Source organism: Medicago sativa, chromosome 1, assembly GCF_051527215.1.
Source record: "Medicago sativa cultivar Bolivia chromosome 1, Bolivia_mono, whole genome shotgun sequence".
Taxonomy (NCBI): domain Eukaryota; kingdom Viridiplantae; phylum Streptophyta; class Magnoliopsida; order Fabales; family Fabaceae; genus Medicago; species Medicago sativa.
Window position 1 is genome coordinate 11,749,333 of NC_140749.1, and position 24,398 is coordinate 11,773,730.

Here is a 24,398-nt window from a genome sequence, read left to right on the forward strand (position 1 = left end):
ATTGCCATTTTCCTTTATTCAAATCATTAACCTCTACATTGATGTGATTAGCAGAATAATTAAGTACTGTACAGACAAAAGAATTACGCCAAAATAAAGCTAAGCCACCACTTCGACCATTACTACTAACAGAAAAACAATTATCAAAACCAAGCAAGTAACGAAAAACATCTGTTTTATTCGAGTGGACTAACGTCTCACTTAAGAAAAGGGCGTCCGGCTTATAGTAGCGGACTAAATATTTTAATTTAGGAACTACGCTCTGGTTCCCCAAACCACGGCAGTTCCAAGCTATGATACTCATTGCTCTCGGCGGGCCTGGTGTTCAGGTCCCGCCGTTATTACATCATTTTCAAACAAAGGATTCTCCCTAACAGACATATCATCACTACTATCATTATTCATCACTAATTCTGCATCCTGACTAACATCTACAGGAGCAATACTCATGGTTATATCAACAATAGAACCAACATCAGAATTTTTTACACTACGTTTCCGCTTTCGGAGTTCAGGTCCAGCTTCTTCCTCATCAGTTGGTGCAGCCTCCAAACAAAGGACAGCAGGCCGCACCCCATTATCAGCTAGCAAGGTCAAATCTTTCCCACCAGTTTTAGTAGAACCTGCGCAAACAGCAAGAGAAAAATTGGCAGCAGACATGTCACTTTTTATTGAATCAATCTCTTTGTGCACAGCAGTGATTCTCCCACCTAAAGTCACCATAGCAGAGGCAGCAACAGTTGGTGTTTGTGGCTGCACATTCTCAGGAACATTAGCCGGTTCATCTGTCTTATTGCAGACACCACTGGACTCTCCTTTGACAATGTCCCGCAACCATTTATTAGAGGCTGCAGTACCCATCTTACGAGCAACCGGTTTCAGACTTGCGCTCCATGTTCTTGTACCATCATCATGTTCCTGATCATACAACATCTCACAAGCACGGTCAGTGTGACCGAGAATTCCACAAGCATAACAAAAATTACCGAGCCTTTCATATTTAAAAAGGATCTGAATCCATTCACCACCAGCAGTACGAACCTTCCACTCTTGTTTCAAAGGTTGTGTGACATTGATGCGCACCTTCAGCTTCATAAACATACTGTGAACTGAATTTTTACTGTCATATTCCACTAGTTCTCCGAGATACTTACCAATAGCTTCACCTACCTTTAGTTGTATAAACCCATAAGGCAGATTATGCACTTGCACCCAAATGTTCATAAAATCAAGGCACACGTTCTTAGGAACCATACCCGGAGAAATTCTCTCGATGACCAGGTTGCAATTGTCATAAATCCAAGGTCCATCATTTAACACATTCTCAGCATCATTTTTATGGTTGAATTGGAACAGATACCTGTTTTCAGTGGTAGGGATGACGTCAACTCCCTTCACCGGCCGCCAAGCTGTACTCAGTCGTTGCTTAAAGTAAGCCAGTCGTACCTCCTTATCAGACAGCACACGGCCAATCAAGCAATGGTCAAGGATGATCGAAGTTTGGACAGAGGCATCGAGGTTCAGTGTCATGCCTTCATCATCTAAAGTGAGGCCATCTAGGTTAATGTCCATGGTGATAATGAGGGAGAGGAGAATAAAAACGACTAGTGTTAGGCTTTTTGTGAAGGAATTAATTGTGGGGAAAGATGAAAACATGTATTGTCGGGTTACTATTATAGGAGGAAAGATTTGTGAAAAACACCAAGGCACTACTGGCCATATATACTGATTAAACATCATCTAGGTTAAGGAAACCCTTACCAGACGCAGACAATCTCACACTAGGAATCAGCAACGGCCCCAATCAAACCAATTGAAACCCTAGATTTTGCAATCAGACCCTAGGAGAGCGGCAATGAAGAAAGTCAGCGGAGGTACATGAATTGAGGGAGAATTGATACAGAATCAGATAGCTTGATCTTGGTATCTTCTGATTTCAACGATATTTCTCCAATTTTAAGCCGTTTCTTTGAATGGTATAATCCTAGTAATTTGATAGAGAATCAGATAGATTGAGGAAGAATTAATAGAGAATCAACAGAAGTTCATGAATTGAAGAATCGATAATATAGAATCAGATAGATTGATAGAGAATTGAAAGAGAATCAGATTGGGATTTTTTTGGAAACAGTATATTGGACTATTGTTATGTAGTTTTTGTTTCCAGACTTCAACATACCCACCACCACGTGCTTAAAATAAAAAATTTAATAACTAAATCGATAGTTAACTTATTTATCTATAGGGATTTGCTAGAACACACCCACTAGTTTATATGTGGGAGTGTTTTAGCAAGCTACACCTTAAGGTGTATTTAACTATTTTTTAGTTATAACTTGTTAAAACACACCTTTTAAAAAATAAGTGGGTGTATCCTAGCAAATGCCTATAGAAGTTGCTAACAAACACCCACTTATTTTTTAGAAGGTGTGTTTTAGCAACATTCACCTTAAGGTGTATTTAACAACTTTTTAGTTATATCTTTGCTAAAACACACCTTAATAAAAACTAGTGGGTGTATCCTAGCAAACCCCTTATCTATAATAGTTAGAGTAATGATATTTTGACATCCATTTGATGACAACTTTGTTGACAACCTTGTTTTTCTCACTTCTTATTGGTCAAAAACAATGGAGAGAGAAAAAGGAAGAGAGATGATAACAACATCATGTGAGTATGAGAGAGAAAGTTGTCCAAAAGTTGTCAAAAAGTGGTTGTCAAAATATCATTTCTCTAATAGTTATAATTCAAATAAGGCCTACAAATAAATAAAAGTTAAGTCAAAAGATTTCCTATTAAAATTAAAATAGCTAATAAAAAATTATTTTGAAGGAACTTCTTTATTAACAATCAACACTTCTCTCTTTTCTATTTCTCTTCTCTTTCTCTTATACCAAACACTACATCAAAACTATTTTATTTCTCACCTTTTTCTCTCTTCTCATACTCTCTCTTCACAACTTCTCTTCTTAACCAAACACACCATACGATAATCTTCTTGTACCATAATCATCATCATTCACGTAAAAATGTATGATATCTTAGTTTATTTTGATTGAGGACGCTTAAATATATTTCCTTTTCTATTTTGTTTTTCATTGTCCTATTCATATTAAGTTACCATAAAAAATAAATTTGAATTTTCCCCTTTTAGATATTTTCTCTGCATGCAATTTTTTTTAACTAAAATTGTTCCGTTTAATTTTTTAAATATCATAATGCATACTCAAATTCATTCCATTGAAGCCGCACGCTTGCAAATTCTATTTTCTAGCACTGTTGCACTATAGAAGGAAGCTGATGTATTGAGTATTATGAATATTCACGAAAATATAAAGATTGATGTTTAATTTACATACACCACACTCGGTCAAAACACACATCACACAAGCCTTGAATACTAAGTTACTCATGCACTCAACCCATCTCATTTTCATCCTTTCATCTCATTCCTCACACAGTCAACTTATCTCCTTATATATGTGTGTGTGTGTGTGATTATAGTAATGTACATTATAATTGTGGTGTATGTCTTGACAAATTATAGGAATGTAAATAAAGTCTGGGCACGAAATAAATTTCTTTTTTGATTTTATTTATGCGATTTGATAGGAACGTAAATAAAGTTTGGACACTAAATGTCCCAACCATTAATTGCCATATGGACTTGGGCATTTTTATCAGTGGCATGTAAAGTCGCACCATATCATTCACCATAGTTTGACCCCCAAGGCAAGCAACGACAAACATATTCGGTGGAATCATTGGTAAAGATCATGCCTAAGTAAATTTTGGCTGAACTTGTCATAAAAGTTATGCCTGAACAATGTACGGTTGAACACAGGGTAAATGTTATGCACCAACACATTGTTATTGCTGCTCTGGAGACAAAAAATATGATTGGTGAGTTCACTTTCATGGCCCCCCTCGTTGTTCAATTTGTTTTCATCTTGTAAAATTATGTCTTAGCCAATTAGATGTGTGATCTGCTGATGTCATGACAACTTTATTGATTTATGGATTCTTCAGCTGATAAGATGATATTTATGATAACTTTCACTTGAGACAATTATCCCCTTTTAGATCAAGAGAATATGCCAAGAAAGATACTTTGTTTCTCAGCTGTAGGTTATAATGACATAGCATCATATGACATTTTGGCTATGTTTTTAGTACTTTTCCTTTGCATTTGAAGGCAAATAAAATGAGAATTAGAGGAGTTGTCAATGGTTTGAGGAACATATTGTATTGTTTTCACTCGAGTCATTGTAATTCAATTTTATCCTAGATCATGCAACTTCATAGTTGTTTTGAGTGTTTTGTAGTGAAGAATCATGTAAATTGAAAAATCAAGAAATCACGTGACGGATCAAGGATGAGGAGTTTAAGATAAACGGTTCTTAAAAGGTTGTTGAATACAATACAAAGTCAAGAGAATTTATTTCAAGTTCATAGGAGTTTTCAGACGGAAGAACGATCGAAAACAGGACGAAAATGTAAGAAATCGCACATGAGGGGCTGCCTCAGGCGCCCCCTGCATCTGGGACAACGTCTCTTGCTACCTCAAGCCCCCCGAGTGTGCCCCGAGTGCCCAGATGCAGGTAAAAATCGCTTTTTGCTTGTTTTCCAAGCTGGATCGATGGATAAAGCCTACTTTTCTTCTCTTAATCCCTAAGTAACGTCATGCTATAAATAGAGACCCTTACACACTATTTTATTCATTTAGAAACATTTGACGGTGAAGGCAAGGGTCAAGCATCAATGTTCCAAGGCATGATTCATCCTTCTTTTGTTCTCACTAGGGTATGATTTCCTATTGTTTTCTTACGATGTATGTTGCCATGAGCAACTAAACCTCTTGATTAGGGTTCCACGATGAACCCCTTCTTATTTGTTGGAATTTATTAATAAAGTTTTTCATTCAGTATATGCTTTGATTGTGCTAAGATTTAAATTAGATTATACCCATTCATTAATGCTTTGTCAATTAGTTAACTTTGTGTGTAACCTTGAGAATTGATCCGTAGGATTAAAGTAGGCTCTGACAACCCGAATTTTTATTAATTCACTGGATTTTCTAATTACTAAATCTTATAGAGTTTAGGAAGTTTAAAGTTTAAGTTCTTTTCGTCATGACTCCTTTCTTTAGAAAAACGTAGTGCACGACTCCGGTTGGTCCTATACAAGTTATTTAAAGAAACTTCGTGCGAGTTTTACCATTGGGATTCGTTGAATCAATGATGCACCACATAAGTTGTTTGGTTTCTTAAAAGATAATTTCAATAAAGACGAAGGGGGATTCAAGGAAACCCTAATCGCCGTTAATCATATAAATCACAAAAACTTAATCTTGTATTGGGCGGGGAAATTCAACCCTCCAATTCTATTCACTTTTTATTACTTTCGCCTTTTAAAATAAGTTTTATTAATTACTAAGTTGAATGACAATCCTAGTAGAGAACAATAAACTTACTACTTTATTACTTGTTACGATTTGATGCACTTATCAATTTCGTCCATTAGGTTCCTAGACTACTCCAAAGAACGTCTAATGTATGTAAAGATTTGTTTGATTTGATGTGTGTGTTGAATATCTTTACAATGGGATATTTATAGGCCTAGAATAACTAATCACCTACACTAACATTACTTGCCACATTGTTGACCCACTATCTACCATATTATATTATGTAAGATCATGTGTAATGATGACAGTTAATTATATATTGTTTTTAGCAGTGTTTAGGAGTAAGTTTAGAGGCTTCCTAAAAACTTTTCATTTCTTTTAATTGAGTTTTGCTAATAAATCAATGGATGAGCATGGAAGAGCTATTAAGCATACAAGATCTTAAAACATGCCAAATCACCCAAAACAAACAACTACGTGGTCTTGCTATACTTTGTTGCACGATACATGCTATGAGTTGCACGTCAAGCAGCTGTGAAGAAATTGGAAGTGTTCAACTACTGCCTCATAAAGGATGCATAGAAGAAGATTTAGATCGTGCACATCCATTTTCCGAAATTATGGATTGCGCGTGAAATTATTTGGGTTAATTGGCTTTATTGGCTGACCCAAAAAACATTAAGGATTTTGTGGGTAACAAGCAACACACACTTATATACACGCAGTTGCACAACACAAATAACACACACCTGAGAGGAGAATAAAAAATATTAGGCTTTGGAGAACAAGAGGAGGAAGCAATTTCGCAACGAGGAAGAGGAAGAAGAAATGAGAAGCAACAACATCATGGTTATTTTAATTTCCATGTTATTTATTTTTCTCTTTATGTATGGCAAATTTCTCTTTGATTAGGTTAATTAAAGGATCTCCACTATAAACTCCTTGAACCATATAATTTGTTGAGTACATTTTAATGCAAAATTTACACATCCTTGTTACAATTGATATTGTTTAGTAGAAACTTCACAATCCATGTGGAGACGAACTAATCTAAATATTATTGTTTGACGACAATTTACTACACTTTCTAAATCGACCATCACATGTCATCATTAATGTATGTAACTACCCTGTAGGCTGAGTTACAACCTCAAATTGCCTTTTCAGATAAGATATACACTTCGATATCAGCCATCCCTATCCTCCATCATGATATTATTAAGGGAATAGGTCATAACGCATGGTATGGACTTACTCAACTAATATCTTGTACGACTGAGATGAGGGCAAAATTGTCCTCGTAAAGAAGATTATTAAGCCCTCATCTACGCATGCAAGGACACATATATGAAAATGGGGTAAGTTTCCCCCACGACCTCATTTCTTATTCTTATTCAACTAAATATTATGTGTTGCTCCCACGAAAATATTAAATATTTTATAAGTGAAGAATTAAATGCATAATGGTATAAAAGATGAAATGTTTAATGATCGTTTATCATATAAATAGAGAGATATTTTTTATAGTATTAAAAATAAAAAATTATATAACATTTTTTAAAATGAGACACAATTAATGGAAATTTTGAAGTGTGTTTGATTTTATAGATGTATAATGATATAGTTGTGATCTCGACTTTTGTAACGAGGATTAATATGACTATTTTTTGACTTATGCATTTCTACGTTTTTGTATAGTTTTTTATATATATTATCTAGCTCCCAACTAGTAGAAATTTCTAGATCTATCATTGTATCCATATTCTACGCATTCCTATTTTTGAGGGAGTGAATGTTTGCCCGTGTTTTTCCAATATAGACCCTGGGATCAGCTCTCTCTCTCTCTCTCTCTCTCTCTCTCTCTCTCTCTCTCTCTCTCCCCAATAAAAAAGTGAAAACCATGCTAAACCAATCAAATTTGTCATAAAATAGTTGCAAAGAAAGAGGTTCACATGTCACCATGACAAAAATGGATTTCTTCAAATTTTGATTTTGACTATTTTTTAATCTAAAACCATGCTAAACCTGGATAAGAAAAATAAAATAAAAAAGTGAAAACCATGCTAAACCAGGAAGAAGAAAAAAACAGTGAAATTCATGCTAAACCATTCAGACTTGTCATAAAATAGTTGCATAGAGAGAGTTTCACATGTCACCATGACAAAAATGGATTTCTTCAACAAAAAAATTTATTTTTTAAATCTAAAACCATGCTAAACCAGGAAAAGAAAAATAAAATAAAAAAGTGAAAACCATGCTAAACCATTCAAACTTGTCAGAAAATAGTTGCATAGAGAGAGAGAGGTTAACATGTCACCATGACAAAAATGGATTTGAAACACAAACCTTAAGATAACTAGACCATAATTAAACATAGCAAGGACATATATAAACACCCTCATAATCCTCTCAATTCTTAAGGCAGACTTGGTTTCAAGCATAATATCCGAAAGAAAAGATGGGTTTCAAAAACTCGTCTTTTCTGTCCTTGGCTCTCTTCCTTACAGTTTCTTCTTCCATTCATGCATTTGACATCCAAAAATTGCTAGATAGAACCCCCGAGTTTTCCGCCTTCAACAAATACCTCAACGAAACCAAGCTTGTTGGTCCAATCAACCGCCGCAATACCATCACTATCTTCGCCGTTGATAATGGTGCCATCGCTTCCATATCCGACAAACTGCCAGAAGCTATCAAGGCTATCATGGCCACCCACGTGCTCCTCGACTATTACGATCCAAAGAAGCTCAATGGAGCTATGCATAAGCGCGAACTCTTGACCACCCTTTACCAATCCTCAGGCATCGCCGTGGACCAACAAGGGTACCTTAAGGTTAATCGCACTAGTGACGGTGATTTGGCCATTGGATCTGCTGTGAGTGGTGCTCCAATCGACGTTAAGCTAGTGAAAGTTGTTTTCGCCCAGCCCTACAACATCACCATAATCCAAGTTGCGAAACCTATCTTGTTCCCTGGACTTGAAACACAAACCACTGGTGCACCATCTAATGCAAGCGCTCCAGCAGCCGAAACGAATGTAGATGTTTCTCCGGTTTTTAAAGCACCGCCGGCAAAGGCAAAGAATGCAAGCGCTCCTGAGGCTGCTGAAGAGCCCATCACAGAAGTTTCAGATTCTCCTTCACCTTCTGATGAGCCCGGCGAATCTCCCGTTGAAGCCCCTGCAAGAAGCCCGTCTTTGGCCCCTGGTCCAGGTGGTGATGAGGCTGCTGCCGATGCTGCACCTACTAGCAGCTCTTCAAGGATTGTTGTAGGTTTTGTTGGAGCAGTGATGTGCTTCGCTTCTCTCTTGGTCGTTATGTAATGTAGAGTGATATATGCATAAAACATAATGTTCAAGAGTGTATACATTTTAATTATAATACATGAAGAGGAAGTTTTTTTGAAACATGAAGAGGAAGGTGGATCTTTCTACTGTAGACTTTAGAAAATAGATTACCACTTGATATACTATTTCATCCATTTTACTTTTCCTTGCTTTTGGATTTAATTTGTGACACGTATGCCTAATTTAGGGCTTTTAAAAAAAATACCCAAAGTTAAATTGTTAAACAGTGAATAGCAGCAGGTACAACAGCAAAATATCAGCTGGCAGCCACCGGAGGAAGGATATGTCAAGTGTAATGTCGACGCGGCACTATTTAGTGATCAGAAATGCTTCGGTGTTGGTATGTGTATACGAAACTCTCAAGGTCTATTTATTAAAGCACTTTCAAGATGGTTTGAGTGTACTCCACCTCCTTTAGAAGCTGAGGCGTTGGGTTTGAAAGAGGCTATTTTATAGCTTGGTGAATTGGGTCTTTCAAATGTGCTTATTGAGCTAGATTGTAAGCTAGTGGTGGATAGCATAGTTGATGGAACCAAAAACCAGTCCGAATTTGGCAACATTATGTCAACGTGTAGATCACTTTTAACTCATTTCCCAAACTTTAAGATAAGTTTTGCTAGGAGACAAGCAAATTTTGTTGCCCATACATTAGCTAGGGAGTCAAAATTGTATGCTAGTCGCCACGTTTTTGATTGGATTCCATCTTGTATTACGAATATTGTTATGAATGAAAGAATATAAGTTTCTGTTGGTAAAAAAAAATACAACTTGTGTTCATATATATAATTGTAGTGTATGTGCTTACAAATTAATGGAATGTAATTAAATTTTGGCCACGAAATAAATTTCTTTTTTGATGTTTACTTTACGATTTAATAGGAATGTAATAAAGTGTAGACACAAAATGTTCCAACCATTAATTTGCCACATGGATTTGGGCATTTTTATTGGTTCTCAAATGTATCTATAGGAGATTCGTGTCCTTGTGTATCATCATGAGCACACTTTTTGTTATAAACAGATTTTCCCAAATGAGAGTTGTTATATGGCACGAGAGATTTCATGCACGACTCTTGCACGACAATGTTCATGGCACACAATTTACTTTTTTATTGAGCCTCTTGGTGGCTTATGATTTTATAAAATAAAATAATATAAATTATACAATGACTCGTAATCTATAATTGTAGTTGTTGTTGCTGTCGGTAGCCCCATCATCATCATTGTCATCGTTGCACCGATAAAAACTATCACAACACCCAACACACTACAAATTCATATTTTATTCTGTGAAAAAGAGGAGTTAAATATAAATCATTATAAGCTCATGTGCCTAATGTCAAAACATCATTCTTACTATAAAAGCTTATTAGGTCAAGCTTTTTCTAAACCCTAATAGCTTTTGGCTTTTCCCTCCAAAGATTAAAGGAGTGTTATACAAGCTAGAGGGACCTCATTTAATGCTTTTTCAAATTCAAATTTTCTTCCCAAATGTACATGTCCTATACTAAGTCTTTTGGTTTACCGATGACAAGAATTGGAATTATACAATCACATCTCGTCTCAACCATTCTCTACTACTATTTCGAAAGCAAAAAATCTTATGCACGTTTTGCAGGGACCCACCTCCTTTAAAAAAATTCATGATAATCATCTTCTTCTTCTTTTTTTAAACCTCTCTTCTTCCCTCACTCTAAGCCTCGTCCTCACGAGCAATGAGGAACTCGCCATATTCTCAACAAAATCTGCCACTCTTAATCCTCTGTGTCTTCCTCTTATTCGTCCTTCTCCTCTGGAAAGTTAATGCCATCCTCCCACCCTTATTTCGTGTCTTCCTTTTTCAATTCCGGTGGTCATGAACTCAGCGGCCGAGCCATAATGAGTTGTGGCAGTCACAGCGAGGCACAAAGGTTATTCTTCTCCAACGGATGAGGTAATTTCAAATCCTCTGAATTACTCCACGCCTTAGGATAGCATTTCGGTGACGATTTGGTTTCAATCGTTGAGGTAATGGTTGTAAATGCTTCTCTTATGTTATCTGATCATTCACTATTACAATGAGAGCAACTAAATCATTTATTTTTCTTTACTTCTTTCTTAGACAAAGGCTATTCAATCCCCTCATCTGAAATCCAAATCTCTCTTGATAAATTTTTTCAAACTCACGGTCATTCTCCTTATCTTGATTGCATATCACCGCTACTCACACCACTAACCCTCCCAAAAGTCTTCCTTTCTTATCTTTTTCTCTCTTGATTAATTTAACATTTGTTGTGTTTATTTATGATGATATTTAGTGTTGAATTGTTGCAGATTTTAGTGATTATCAACGTGCCAGGTATTGTGGTATAGTGAACCTGATCAAGAACATTGCAGGACAAATTGTGAAATAAGAGACTGACTAGTCTAATATTGATTGTGCAAAATCAAAGTATTTGCTAGGTTTTTTTTTTGTTAATTTATACTCATCATTTTTCTTATTTGATTTTTTCCTCGTCTCCTCCCTGAACGTTTTCATTTTGTTAATTTTTTTCGAGTTTAGGATTTCTTTATATGTTTCTATTGTGTAGGCGGTATGTAATTTTGTGTTTGATAAAATATGGTGGAATTAGGATTGAGATATCTGAGAAAGGAATTGAGATTCCGACCATTATAGACTAAATCAGCAGGTCTTCTTTCAATCATATATTTGTTTCTTTAACTATTTGATTCTTCAAGCTCTTACATTCATATTCTATTTGTGTGAATGTTCTTTTGTTTCCTCATTATTGCGTTCAACATTTTTGGCATGGTTCCTTTTCATCTGAGCTATTTTGTTATGTTTATCTCATAAATAGATCTGTGTTTATTTCTATTTTTCAGTTTTGTGGTTTTTGTGGAATGAACTTCAAATTTATCAAGGGTGTTGCATACCAAAGTGTAAAAGGTGAGACCATGGAATATCCTTAACTAATCTCATGTCAATGACAATTATTCTCATACCACTCTTCCTTTTAAGTTCCAACTCTCCATTCTTCTAAACTTACATAATATTTGTATAATGTGGATCTCAAGAATTATGTGCATAGTGTCATATGGATCAATATGTGACTTGAATCCTTTCATTTTTGTTTATTTTTTATTTCACAGTGTACTACATTAGATAAACTTTTGACAGTTTGATGTTTGTTTTGTTCTATTATTAACAAGGTTTGATAGAATGGGATCCATGTTGGTAATGTGTTTTTTTAAGTTTGAAGCATGTTACTTAATGCTTTTTGTTGGTTGGTTTCATTATCACAAAACCACATGTGCCGAGGAAAAACTCCCAGCCACAGCCACAGACTTCACATTTCTATGTTATGATGTGTTCATTCTAATATTATTAAGTTCTCATTTTGTTGTCAATTTCTTTTTAGAAGAAGTTGAAGCCTTTGCTTTTCCTGTTATATTCAATTCATTTACTTTTTTCAGATTTTGGTACAAAAAATTACTTAAAAATATTCATTCTTTAGAAAAATGAGGCTATTATTTTTTAGGAAAAAAAAAGATGTTTACTACCTGGTAATTTTATTTTGAGCAATACTACCTGGTAGTTAGTTCTACGCTAAAATAGTCATTTTAATGTAATAGCAATTAAGTAGTAAAATAATAATATTTTAAATTTCTCTGAAAATATAGATTGTTGTGTTATCGTAAAACAACTTAATGAAAATCTTGAAAATTAAATCGAATAGTAGAGACAATTCATTTATTTTTTAGCTGAAGAAAATGTCACCTTTGTTTTCTCTTCGATGTGAAGAGAAAACATATTTAAGTTATGATACTCCATATTCACAAACCATGGATGATGATGCAGCTGATGATGTTCCTACCCCCGATTTTCAGAACACAATTACTACTTTGGTACTTCCAAATTCAAAGTTGAGATTAAAAGTTGGAGTGTCAATAAAGCTATTAAGGAATATTGATGAGATATTATGATTATGCAATGGAACAAGACTAATAATAACAAGGATGGGAAGATGCTTGCTTGAAGGAAATGTTATATTAGGAAATAATATTGGTGATAAAGATTTCATATCTTGGTTATCTTTGACACCTTCTTACATAAAAATTCCTTTCAAGCTTCAACAGAGATAATTTCCTTTGGGACGTTTCATTAGCAATGACTATTAGTAAAAGTCAAGAGCAATCACTTAAACATGTTTGAATTTATCGTTCAAAGTTTGTGTTTACGCATGTTCGATTATAAGTTGTAATTTCAAGAGTTACTTTAAAAGAATGTTCTCATTCCACCATATTTCTTAACTAATGGATATCAGTATAATCTAAATTATTGGTATTTATTTCATTTGACAGGACCCGTGCATCGTACGGGTAGAAAGTATAGTTACTATCTAACAAGATCAATTGCAGAGAAGAATGATTCGTGCAATTTTAACGAAATTTTTTGTCGTGCACCTCAGCATTTTCCTTCCCGAATATATGATATGTTCATATATGAAAATGGGGGGAGTTGAAGGTAAAATTGTACTTGTAAGTGTGATTACTTAGCCCTCATCTACCCATGCAAGGACACACATATATGAAAACGGGGGAAGTTTCCCCCACTACCTCATTTCTTATTATTATTCAACTAAATATTATGTGTTGCCCCCACAAAAATATTAAATATTTTATATGTAAAGAATTAAATGCATAATGGTATGAAAGATGAAATGTTGAATGATTGTTTATCATATAAATAGAGAGATATTTTTATAGTATTAAAAATAAAAATTTGTATTTTGCTCAGAAAAAATCAAATAAAAACTAATGGAAATAGTTGTAAGTGTGTTAAATTTTATAGATATATAATGATATAGTTGTGATCTCCAATATGGTAATGATAATTAATGCGACTATTTTCTGATTTATGCATTTTTATGGTTGTGTATAAAAAATTATGATATATTATATTGCTCCCAACTAATGGAAATTTCTAGATCCGTTGTTGTTTCCATATTCTTCGCATTTCTATTTTTGAGGGAGTGGATGTTTAACCATATTTTTCCATTTAGACCTTGGGGTCATCTCTCTCTCTCTCTCACCACTTCCTTTATAATGCTACATATGTAGGAAAATAGTTATTTATCCTCTAGGCTTGGTCAAATCTATGTGTAGTTTATTGAACTCTCATTAAACATTACCACGACTCTAATAAGACCTAATAACAAAATTGACCATTATATTTATGAGAAGGAATCCATTGACTCCAAGAGTAAGTTTATTAAGTTACTCCAAATCTTATCCCTTCATTTTAGTTCTAATCTAATGGTTCAAATTAATTATTAATCATCTAAAGTGAACCTTAACTTATGTTCTCCCACACTATTTTTCTTCCATATCTTTGTTTGCTTTCTGCATTTGACGGAAAAATCCATTTCCTCCCATGGATCGTATCACTCTCAATGATTGTTTTTTAAGGAACTTCCAATGGTTGTTTTTTAAGGAACTCATTTTAGTTTACCATTATATTTATGACTTATATATTAATGAGTTTTTCAGTAAACATTTGTATATGTAAAATTTATACTGTGTGAAATTGTATTGATAAAAAAATAAATTATTTTGTTGTAAACTTTTTTTAATAATGTTAATAAATCATAAATTGTCTTATGTACAATTTTTAAATATTTATATATTAAATATGTTAATATCGTAAATATGTGTTACAATGTCAATTAATTTTTAAGGCACATAACACTAAAGGTATAACTTTAAATTATAAATACTTTAAAATTATATATAAGACAATTTCATTTTTTTGGTGTTATGAAAAATATTACAAAAAAATAACAAATATTTTTGGATACGATGTTCCAACATCCTGGCACGGTTCAGTGTGCTCTGTTTATGTGCCAAGATTTACGCGCGCTTTATCATTTTAAGGAATCCACACTTTTTTACTTGTTGGCCAAGATGCGTGCTTTTTGTACAGAATCAGTTGTGTTACTATTTCCTAAAGTAGTGACAATATTTTAGGAAACTTTGGATGTGTTTGGATTGTTCCTGAAGATGTTCCGACATTCTAGGAGACAATCTGTTTGTTATTGATTCGCGTGTAGCTGATCTTTTGATGGATCAGTATTGTTTTCTGAAGCCCACTAAGACTATCTAGCCCATATTGTATCAGTATATACAAGGACGCAAGACCTAATTAATCATTCAAGCCGTCATTTTGATATTATTGCTTTTTAGGGTTTTGAGTCATTGTGAATTATGAGCTTTTTCTTGTGTCACCTTGATACATGATAAGGATTGTGTTTTATTGAGTTGTAATTGTGTACACTACTTCTAAGCTTTGAAGCACGGAGGTATTTTGTGTTTAAAGGTAACTTCATCATCGTTTTGTATTCTGATAATCACAGGGTGTGTGATTGAGTGGAAGTGAGATGGGATCTCAGATATAGGAGTTCCTGGGTTGAAGTCAGTATAGGTAGGTCCTAGGTCTTAAGTTGTGAACTTGGAGTTTGCTGAGAACTTAGAATAAGGACTACACTAGTGGATTTCCTTCCTGACTTGGTAGTCCCCAGAGTAGGTGTGTTTGTCACCGAACTGGGTTAACAATTCACATGTGCCATTTACTTTCTTGTCTTTTATGTTTGCATCATTTTGGTTATGTTTGTTAGCACGATGTTTTAAACATTACACTCAACATTAGCAATTTATGTCTGATGTTGGAACATCTTATAAAACATCTGAAAACTAACGTGCCGGAATTTCAGGATTATATTAATAAAATTTTTATTCAGTTTATAATCTAAATTTTAATTTAATTCGTATATGTTTGTTCCTATATCGTATCTTAGATGGATCAATATTAGGATTGACAACCTTCACCTCCATTCGACCAAGACAGTAGTGAATTGCTTAGTTTCTAATATAATTGAATCTAAGTATGAATTTAGGGCTATAACTCATCTTAAGGGAACCCCGCAATTGTAAATGGTTGAATTGCGGGGATTAAATAAACCTATACTGATTCATCACGGGGTTATGTTCTACTTTCTTAAATCCAAACATAAGACAAGTTATAAACTAATGATTTCTATATTTAATTTCCAATAAAGACGAAGGGAGGATTCAAGGATTCACTAATGCCGTTAAACATCTAATCAACCAAACCTAATCTCGCATTGGGTAGGAAAAATTAAACCCTGCAACGACTTCAAATCTCTCTCTTTTATTTGCTTTTCTAAATAGATTCCGCTAATTACCGAGTTGAACGACAATTCATGTGAAGACGATTAATTTACTACTTTATTACTTGGTACGATTTGGTGCATTTGCCTAAATTACACATCACAAAACTACTCATCATTATAGCTGTATGGAAAAGAGAAATTAAAATAATTGAAAAAATAAAAGACACAATAGAAAAAGAAGCAATAATACTTCATTGATATTGTAAATTAACATACAAAAGAATTTTTTTGTTACAGTGACATATAAATTTATAGAGATAAAGGTATAACATTGTAAAAACTTTTGTTATGTTAACACTCTGGTTCTCTGGGGAATGAGATTCTGGTAATTCGGGGTTCGGCAGGAAGGTAAGTAAAGTTTAGTAACAAATTCTCGTTCTTAGGAATGAAATTGTGGTTCTCCTCCCCTCTTATATTTTTTTTAAAAGACCTCCCATTTTATGTTAAAATCTACACTTATAAATTTGAAACAAGAGTGAACATAGAGGTCATATTGTTGAACGAGTGACTTCAGACACGCAAGAGGGGGGTGAATTGTGTTCTTTAAGATGTTTTGAAAATAAGCACTTAAAAAAAAATGTTTAACCAAATAAATAAAGTGTTTATTAAAAAGTTTAAACAAATATGAAAATTTGAGATGGTGAGGTAAAATAAATAACAAATAAAGTAAAGGAGATAAATGGTGAATGTGAGAAAAAACATAAGAATGAGGCTGAATTGTGTTGACTTTTCTAAACTTTTTCTATGTTTTTAAACTGATCAGAGTCTAAAGCTTCAGTTCAAAGTCAGAGATAAAGTTATGAATGAGGCGGTTTAAAATCAAAACACATAGAGAGAGAGAGAGAGAGAGAGAGAGAGAGAGAGAGAGAGAGAGCAATTTATACTAGTTTCTCTCACAAATCGAGAGTAGTCTAGTCTCCTTGCACGTTCAAAAGATTTTCACTATAATCACTAAATATTACAATTGCTCAAACACACAAGCAAGAGACTTCAAATGTTTAATCATACAAGAAAGAGACTTCTAATGCTCAAGCACAAAAGCAAGAGACTTCTACAATCTAACTTAATCAAATAAAATATTATTTGAATCAGAGGTGTAACCAATATAAATCAGTTTGGACTCTTTCAAAATATAAACTTTGTAAGAAATTATAAGTATCTATACGCTTTGATTTTAACAGAGATAGGACACTTTCAAAATATGCAGAGTCTCGTTATTTTTCTTCAAGTCTTCAGCTCCTTATATAGACACAAATCTGAGACATTGGAGAGGTGTCAGCACATTACTTTGAGTCCTTGAGATGCTTGATCATAGACGTTGCAATGTTTCTTGATATGGTTAATATCGTTGAAAGATTATTTGAAATTCCTTTGCTTCAAAAGAAATTATATGTTTCATTCCTATTGTCCTTGAAATTCTTTATTTGTTTCTGCACATGGTCAAAAGAGGACAAACTGTACTATCTGAGTCCGATAGTGACCTCTTCAAAAGATGACAAAACTGATCATAGTCTACTAATACTTACGTGACTTTCGAAGTCCGAGTCCTTAAGAAGTTTCACTTCTTCAAAGTCCAGGTCTTCAGTATCTGAGTCCTTCAGAGGCTTGTATCCTTTAGAGTTTGATCCAGAACTTCAGCTTCTCTCAAAATTCAAATGCTCTTAAGTGTTCTTAGAATCTTGTTCTTTTAGAATCAAAACTTAATTTAATACTTTGATCCTGCTTACTTGAACACGCATTAACATATCTAATTGTTCTTTTATACATTGTTATTATCAAAACTTCATAGGCATTGTTCAAAACACATTTTGGTTCAACAAAGGGATTAGAGAAAGATACAAAAAGGTTTATCCTAATTCAGCCCAAAACAACATGGTCTGCATCTAGTTCCAAAAGAAAAACTCATCAAAATTTTCACTAATTAAGCTTTTAAACAGGATAAGCTTGTAACATTTACAAGATAGCGAATACTCTTCAAACTAAAATATCTTTTGTAGAATAACCTCTAAAACTAAGAGATATCACTTCTCTTGAAAATTTGGGATCACACCCAATACAAATAAGAATTACAACAATAAAATAATGCACCAAATGTGTAAATATAAACAAATCGAAGCAAAAATGATATATATATATATATATATATATATATATATATATATATATATATATATATATAGAGACACACACTATCAAATTATTATTATTAATTATATGAATTTTGACTGCTAAATTTAACATTCTTATTTTACAAATAAAATTTAACATTCTTATTTTACAAATAAAATTTAATAGTCTTAATGACTATAGTATATAGACAAAAAAAAAATATACAAGGACTGATTTTTTTTTTTTGAAGGCTATACAAGGACTGATGTATTTGATCTCATGATACACTAAAAATATTTTTATACCATAATATCATCACATCCGCGTGAAGAATTGTCTCCGAAAAAAGTGTCATTTTAATTTTTCAATTTCGCTTTAATTGATTATTTTAATTGTACTATCTATTTAATAATATGAACATCGTTTTCCATTTTGTTTTTTTTAAACCTAAAACCACGTTAAACCATGCAAAGAAAAATAACATAAAAATCTGAAAACCAAGCTAAACCATTCACACTTGTCATAAAATAGTTGCATAGAGGTTCACATTTCACCATGACAAAAAATGGATTTCTTCAAATTTTGATTTTGATTTTTTTTAATCTATAACCATGCTAAACCAGGAAAAGAAAAATAAAATAAAATAATGAAAACCATGCTCACCCATTCAAACTTGTCATAACATAGTTGCATAGAGAGAGAGAGAGAGGTTCACATGTCACGATGACAAAAACGGATTTGAAACACAAACCTCAAAATAACTAAACCTTAATTAAACACAACATGGAACATATATAAACACCCTCATAATCCTCTCAATTCTAAAGGCAGACTTGGTTTCGGGCATAATATCCGAAAGAAAAGATGGGTTTCAAAAGCTCGTCTTTTATTTACTTGGCTCTCTTCCTTACAGTTTCTTCTTCCATTCATGCATTTGACATCCAAAAATTGCTAGATAGAACCCCCGAGTTTTCCGCCTTCAACAAATACCTCAACGAAACCAAGCTTGTTGGTCCAATCAACCGTCGTAATACCATCACCATCCTCGCCGTTGATAATGGCGCCATCTCTTCCATATCCGACAAAATGCCAGAAGCTATCAAGGCTATCATGGCCACCCACGTGCTCCTCGATTATTACGATCCAAAGAAGCTCAATGCAGCTATGCATAAGGGCGAACAGTTGACCACCCTTTACCAATCCTCAGGCATCGCCGTGGACCAACAAGGGTACCTTAAGGTTAATCGCACTAGTGACGGTGATTTGGCCGTTGGATCTGCTATGAGTGGTGCTCCAATCGACGTTAAGCTAATGAACGTTGTTTTCGCCCAGCCCTACAACATCACCATAATCCAAGTCGTGAAACCTATCTTGTTCCCTGGACTTGAAACACAAACCACCGGTGCACCATCTAATGCAAGCGCTCCAGCAGCCGAAACGAATGTAAATGTTTCTCCTGTTTTTAAAGCACCGCCGGCAAAGGCAAAGAATGCAAGCTCTCCTGAGGCTGCTGAAGAGCCCATCACAGAAGTTTCAGATTCTCCTTCACCTTCTGATGAGCCCGGCGAATCTCCCGTTGAAGCCCCTGCAAGAAGCCCATCTTTGGCTCCTGGTCCAGGTGGTGATGAGGTTGCTGCTGATGCTGCACCTACTAGCAGCTCTTCAAGGATTGTTGTAGGTTTTGTTGGAGCAGTGATGTGCTTCGCTTCTCTCTTGGTCGTTATGTAATGTAGAGTGACATATATATGCAGAAAACATAATGTTTAAGAATGTATACATTTTAATTATAATACATGAAGAGGGAGGTTTTTTGAAACATGAAGAGGAATGTGGATCTTTCTACTGTAGACTTTAGGAAATAGATTACCCCTTAATATATCATTTCATCAATTTTCCTTTTCCTTGGCTTTGGCTTTAATTTGTGACAAGTTAGCCTAATTAAGGGCTTTTTTTTAATAAAAAAAAATTTACCCAAATTAAATTCTTATTCAACTTGTGTTCATAATATATATATATATAGACACACACACACAAGCAGATATACATACATACATATAATATTGACTATCAAATTATTATTATTTTTTGACTAATTTTGACTATCAAATTTAATATTTTTTTAAAAATAAACTTAATAGTCATAAACCATATGCGTTGAATTATTGATATATATAATCGTTTGATATATTATACGATGTTCTTATTTTTTTGTGAATGAAACAACTCAAATCAATTTGTTTCATTATCAATCATGGGACAAATACAAGATGATACATCAATATAAAGATGGGATCTAGTATTACATGGGATTACCTTTGCTAATTCATGAGACATCCTAATATAGAAGGAAATTAATGTATAGAGTAGAGCAAGTCTTCCATAGTCACAAGATTATGGACACAAGTTTAGACACACTCACATAAAAGCAAAACATAAAATTAACTTTATTATTACTTTTGAAATAATTAAAAGAATAAGATGTGGAATTTATATTTTGTGAATGTGGCTGATTCATATGTTTATGCATTCATGAGTCTTGTGTTGGAACAAAATGTGTTTAACAATAAACCTTAAAGAGTTTTGATGATAACAAGGTATTAAAAATTGTAAATTGGATTAGCTAATATTTGTTCAAGTGTACAGGACCATAATTATAAAGTTACATCATCATTGGTTCTGAATGAGCAAATAAAGAGCTATGGAAACAACAAAAATTTGAAGCTTGGACGCTCCTGAAGGCAACTTGCTCCTGAAGAAAAAGCGCTCCTGAAGTCAAGCTGCTCCTGAAGAAATAGCGCTCCTGAAGAATAGTGCTCCTGAAGACAAGAGGTCCAGAAGTCACATCATCAGAAGCTGCATCATCAGAAAGCTGCAGAAGTCATCTCATCAGAAGCTGCATCATCAGAAGCTGCCTCATCAGAAGCCATTTCACCAGAAGCTGAATATCAACTGGATTTGCAAAGAATCAAGTATTGAAGAATCATCAATGCAAAAGCTGTCTATTGGATTCGAAAACACAAACAAAGGATTAGTGGAGCTTGCAACGGTCATTTCAAAGGTGTTTGAAGGTGCGTGTTTGCAATTTGGACGAAAGCGTTGACATTGTACTTTGTACGAATTGTACAACCACGTTCTCCACTACTCTGTTTTGTGTCTGCACTTCAAGACAAGAAAACAGCTCCAGAATACGGTCTCGCCTGCATAGATGTTCCTTTGGATAAGGAATGGATTTCAAATTTGTTCTTCATAGGACAACAACCAAATCAGGCAAAAGATCATTGGTGAAAGATCAAGCTTCAACAACGACTCTTTGGTGTGCTGGCAATTTCACAACGTCTCTTTCACACCTCTATATAAAGGAGTGAAGACCTAGAGAATTGGTAATGCAAGAACGCTGAACGAAAGACTCACAAGATTTTCACAAGTACCAAACCTCTGCTGAAATTGTTCTGCATTCACTTAGAATTTCTGTGTCTCAAAGTCATATCTTAGAAATTCTTAAGTCCATTGAGTCTGTATCTGATTTGTATTGTGAGCACCTCTGATTGTACATCAAGTGTTCAACCTTAAACAATTTTCTGTGTAATTTTGTTTAGTTAGGAAGTCTCTTGCAGTTGTGCTTGAGCAGGAAGTCTCTTGATTGTGTTCTTGAGCAAAGGAAGTCTCTTGCTTGTGTGCTTGAGCATTGGAAGTCTCTTGCTTGTGTGCTTGAGCATTGGAAGTCTCTTGCTTGTGTGCTTGAGCATTTGTAATCAGATATTACTCATAGTGAAATCTCCTTGGAAGTGCAAGGGGGACTGGACTACTTCCGGATTGTGGAAGGAACCAGTATAATTGCTTTGTGTCGTTCTTCTTCTCTCTCTCTGTTTTATTCCGCTGCATTTAGATTCTGATCATCACTTCAGAAGCTGTCTCACTTAGCTTCTGATCAGTGTATTCAGTTATTTAGAGAAACGAAGAATTTTTAAAAACACAATTCAACCCCCCTTCTTGTGTTTTTCTCACCTTCAATTGGTATCTAGAGCCTTGGTCTGTTGTGTATCACTTAACCGTGCAACAGTCAAAGATCTGAGAAAAACATGACTACTCCTCCTCCTGATGGTGATACTAGCTATAAAAATGTCTCACATGATTATAGTGATAGTAAGAAAACCAGTGTTGGAAAAGTTCCAAAGTTCAATGGAGATGCTGAAGAGTTCTCTTGGTGGAAGACCAATTTTTACAGTTACATCATGAGCCTAGATGAAGAATTGTGGGATATTCTGGAAGACGGCGTTGGTGGTTTAGTCCTTGATGAAGAAGGAGCTGCTGTGGATAGAAAGAAACATACTCCAGAACTGAGGAAACTTTACAAGAAGCATCATATTATCAGAGGAGCTCTTGTCACTGCCATACCCAAAGCAGAATACATGAAGATGAGTGACAAATCCACTGCTAAAGCTATGTTTGCTTCTCTCTGTTCAAATTATGAAGGGAGCAAGAAGGTCAAAGAAGCAAAGGCTCTCCTGCTTGTACATCAGTATGAGTTATTCAAAATGAAGGATGATGAAACTATTGAGGAGATGTACTCAAGGTTTCAAACCTTAGTTTCTGGTCTACAGATTCTAAAGAAGAGCTATGTTGCTTCTGATCATGTAAGCAAGATACTCAGAAGCTTACCTGCCAGATGGAGACCAAAAGTGACTGCCATTGAGGAAGCTAAAGATTTAAACACTTTAAGTGTCGAAGATCTTGTTAGTTCTCTCAAAGTTCATGAGTTAAGTCTTAATGAACATGAGTCTACTAAGAAGAGTAAATCAATAGCTCTTCCATCCAAAGGCAAGTCATCAAAAGCTCTCAAAGTGGTTGAATCTGAAGAGGAAGAACAGTCAAGTTCAGACTCTGAACCAGATGCTGCTGAAATGGCCATGCTCTCAAACAGACTTCAATATCTGGCCAAGAAGAACAGAAAGTTTCTCTCCAGAAGGGGTAACTCCAGAAGCTCAAGGAAAGAAGATCAGAAGGGATGCTTCAACTGTAAGAAGCCAGGTCACTTCATTGCTGAATGCCCTGATCTTCAAAGAGAAAAGTCAAAGGACAAGTCAAAGAGGTCTACCTTCAAACCAAGCAAACTCAAGAAGCAGATTAAGCAGAGTTTAATGGCAACCTGGGATGATTTGGGTAGTGAATCTGGATCTGATAAAGAGGAAGCTGATGAAGATGCAAAGGTAGCTGTTGGGTTGGTAGCAACAGCAACTTCAGAAGCTGGATCAGATTCAGACTCAGAAGATGAAAATGAGGTATATTCCAAAATTCCCAGAGATGAACTTGTTGAGTCACTTAAAGAACTTCTTACACATTTTGAAGTAAGAACCAATGAGTTGAAGGATTTAAAAGAAAAATATGCTGATTTGGTACAACAGCAAAAATCAACTCTATTGGATCTGAAAGCTTCTGAACAGGGACTTAGGGGCTTTGACTTCATGTGTAAAACATATGAAGACCAGCTCAGGTTCTTATGTCAGAAGCTACAAGAAAAGTGTAATGAAAAACCTTTAAGTAATCATGAAATTGCTCTTGAAGACTTCATTATATCTGGCATTGACAGAAGCAGAGTGGCTTCTATGATTTATAGCATTTACAAGAACAATGGCAGAGGAATTGGCTTTCCAGAAGTGAAACTGGAGAAAACCAATCTAAAGTCTTGTTGTGAATGCATCAAGGAAGGTCTGAAAACATTCTTTGTACCAGAAGGGGCTGAGTTGGAAACTGTTGTTCAATCAGAACCTGAAGCTTCTAGTTCTAAGGCTAAGATTACTTCAAAGCCAAAGAACTCTAAGTCAAAGGCTATGATCAAATCTGATTCCAAAACTTCAAAGGTTAGGATCCTGAAAAGATCAGAACCTATTCCTCAGAGTCTGGTGAAACCAAAATCTGGGGTTCTGAAGTCTAAGTTTCAGAAGAAGACAGTTACTGCTTCTGAAGTACCAAAACCTAAGGTGATGGCTAATCAGAAGCAACCCAACTCACAGCACAAGGTACAAGAAGTGAAGAGTAAAGCCTTAAGTACTAACCTTCCAGGACCCATAGAACAATGGGTACCTAAATCTAAAAATGTCAATGATGCAGGTATGTCTAAGAGCAGTGCCAAAGCAAAGATCATGGTACCTAGACAGCGGTTGCTCAAGACACATGACAGGAGACAAGTCCATGTTCCTCAGCCTAACAATGAAAGAGGGAGGAAATGTGAAATTTGGAGGCAACCAGTCAGGCAGGATCATAGGTACAGGAACTATTGGTAATTCCTCTACCTCAATTAATAATGTAT

The 24,398-nt window shown here is 34.7% G+C and overlaps 2 protein-coding genes across 2 annotated transcripts; both read left to right on the top strand.

Annotated features, from left to right (window-relative positions):
* Nucleotides 1–7,828: 7,828 nt before the first annotated feature.
* Nucleotides 7,829–8,875, top strand: LOC146952675 (fasciclin-like arabinogalactan protein 14). Its single transcript, XM_085704521.1, has one exon. It carries the CDS (start codon nucleotides 7,866–7,868, stop codon nucleotides 8,727–8,729), a length of 864 nt encoding a protein of 287 aa, XP_085560647.1. The 5' UTR covers nucleotides 7,829–7,865; the 3' UTR covers nucleotides 8,730–8,875.
* A 10,035-nt stretch (nucleotides 8,876–18,910) lies between these two features.
* On the top strand, nucleotides 18,911–19,907 carry LOC146952676 (fasciclin-like arabinogalactan protein 14). Its single transcript, XM_085704526.1, has one exon. The coding sequence runs from the start codon at nucleotides 18,956–18,958 to the stop codon at nucleotides 19,817–19,819; it is 864 nt and encodes a 287-aa protein (XP_085560652.1). The 5' UTR covers nucleotides 18,911–18,955; the 3' UTR covers nucleotides 19,820–19,907.
* Nucleotides 19,908–24,398: the final 4,491 nt, after the last annotated feature.

Coding starts and splice junctions, on each gene's coding strand:
- LOC146952676 (XM_085704526.1), top strand. CDS start 18,956: ATGGGTTTCAAAAGCTCGTCTTTTATTTACTTGGCTCTCTTCCTTACA.
- LOC146952675 (XM_085704521.1), top strand. CDS start 7,866: ATGGGTTTCAAAAACTCGTCTTTTCTGTCCTTGGCTCTCTTCCTTACA.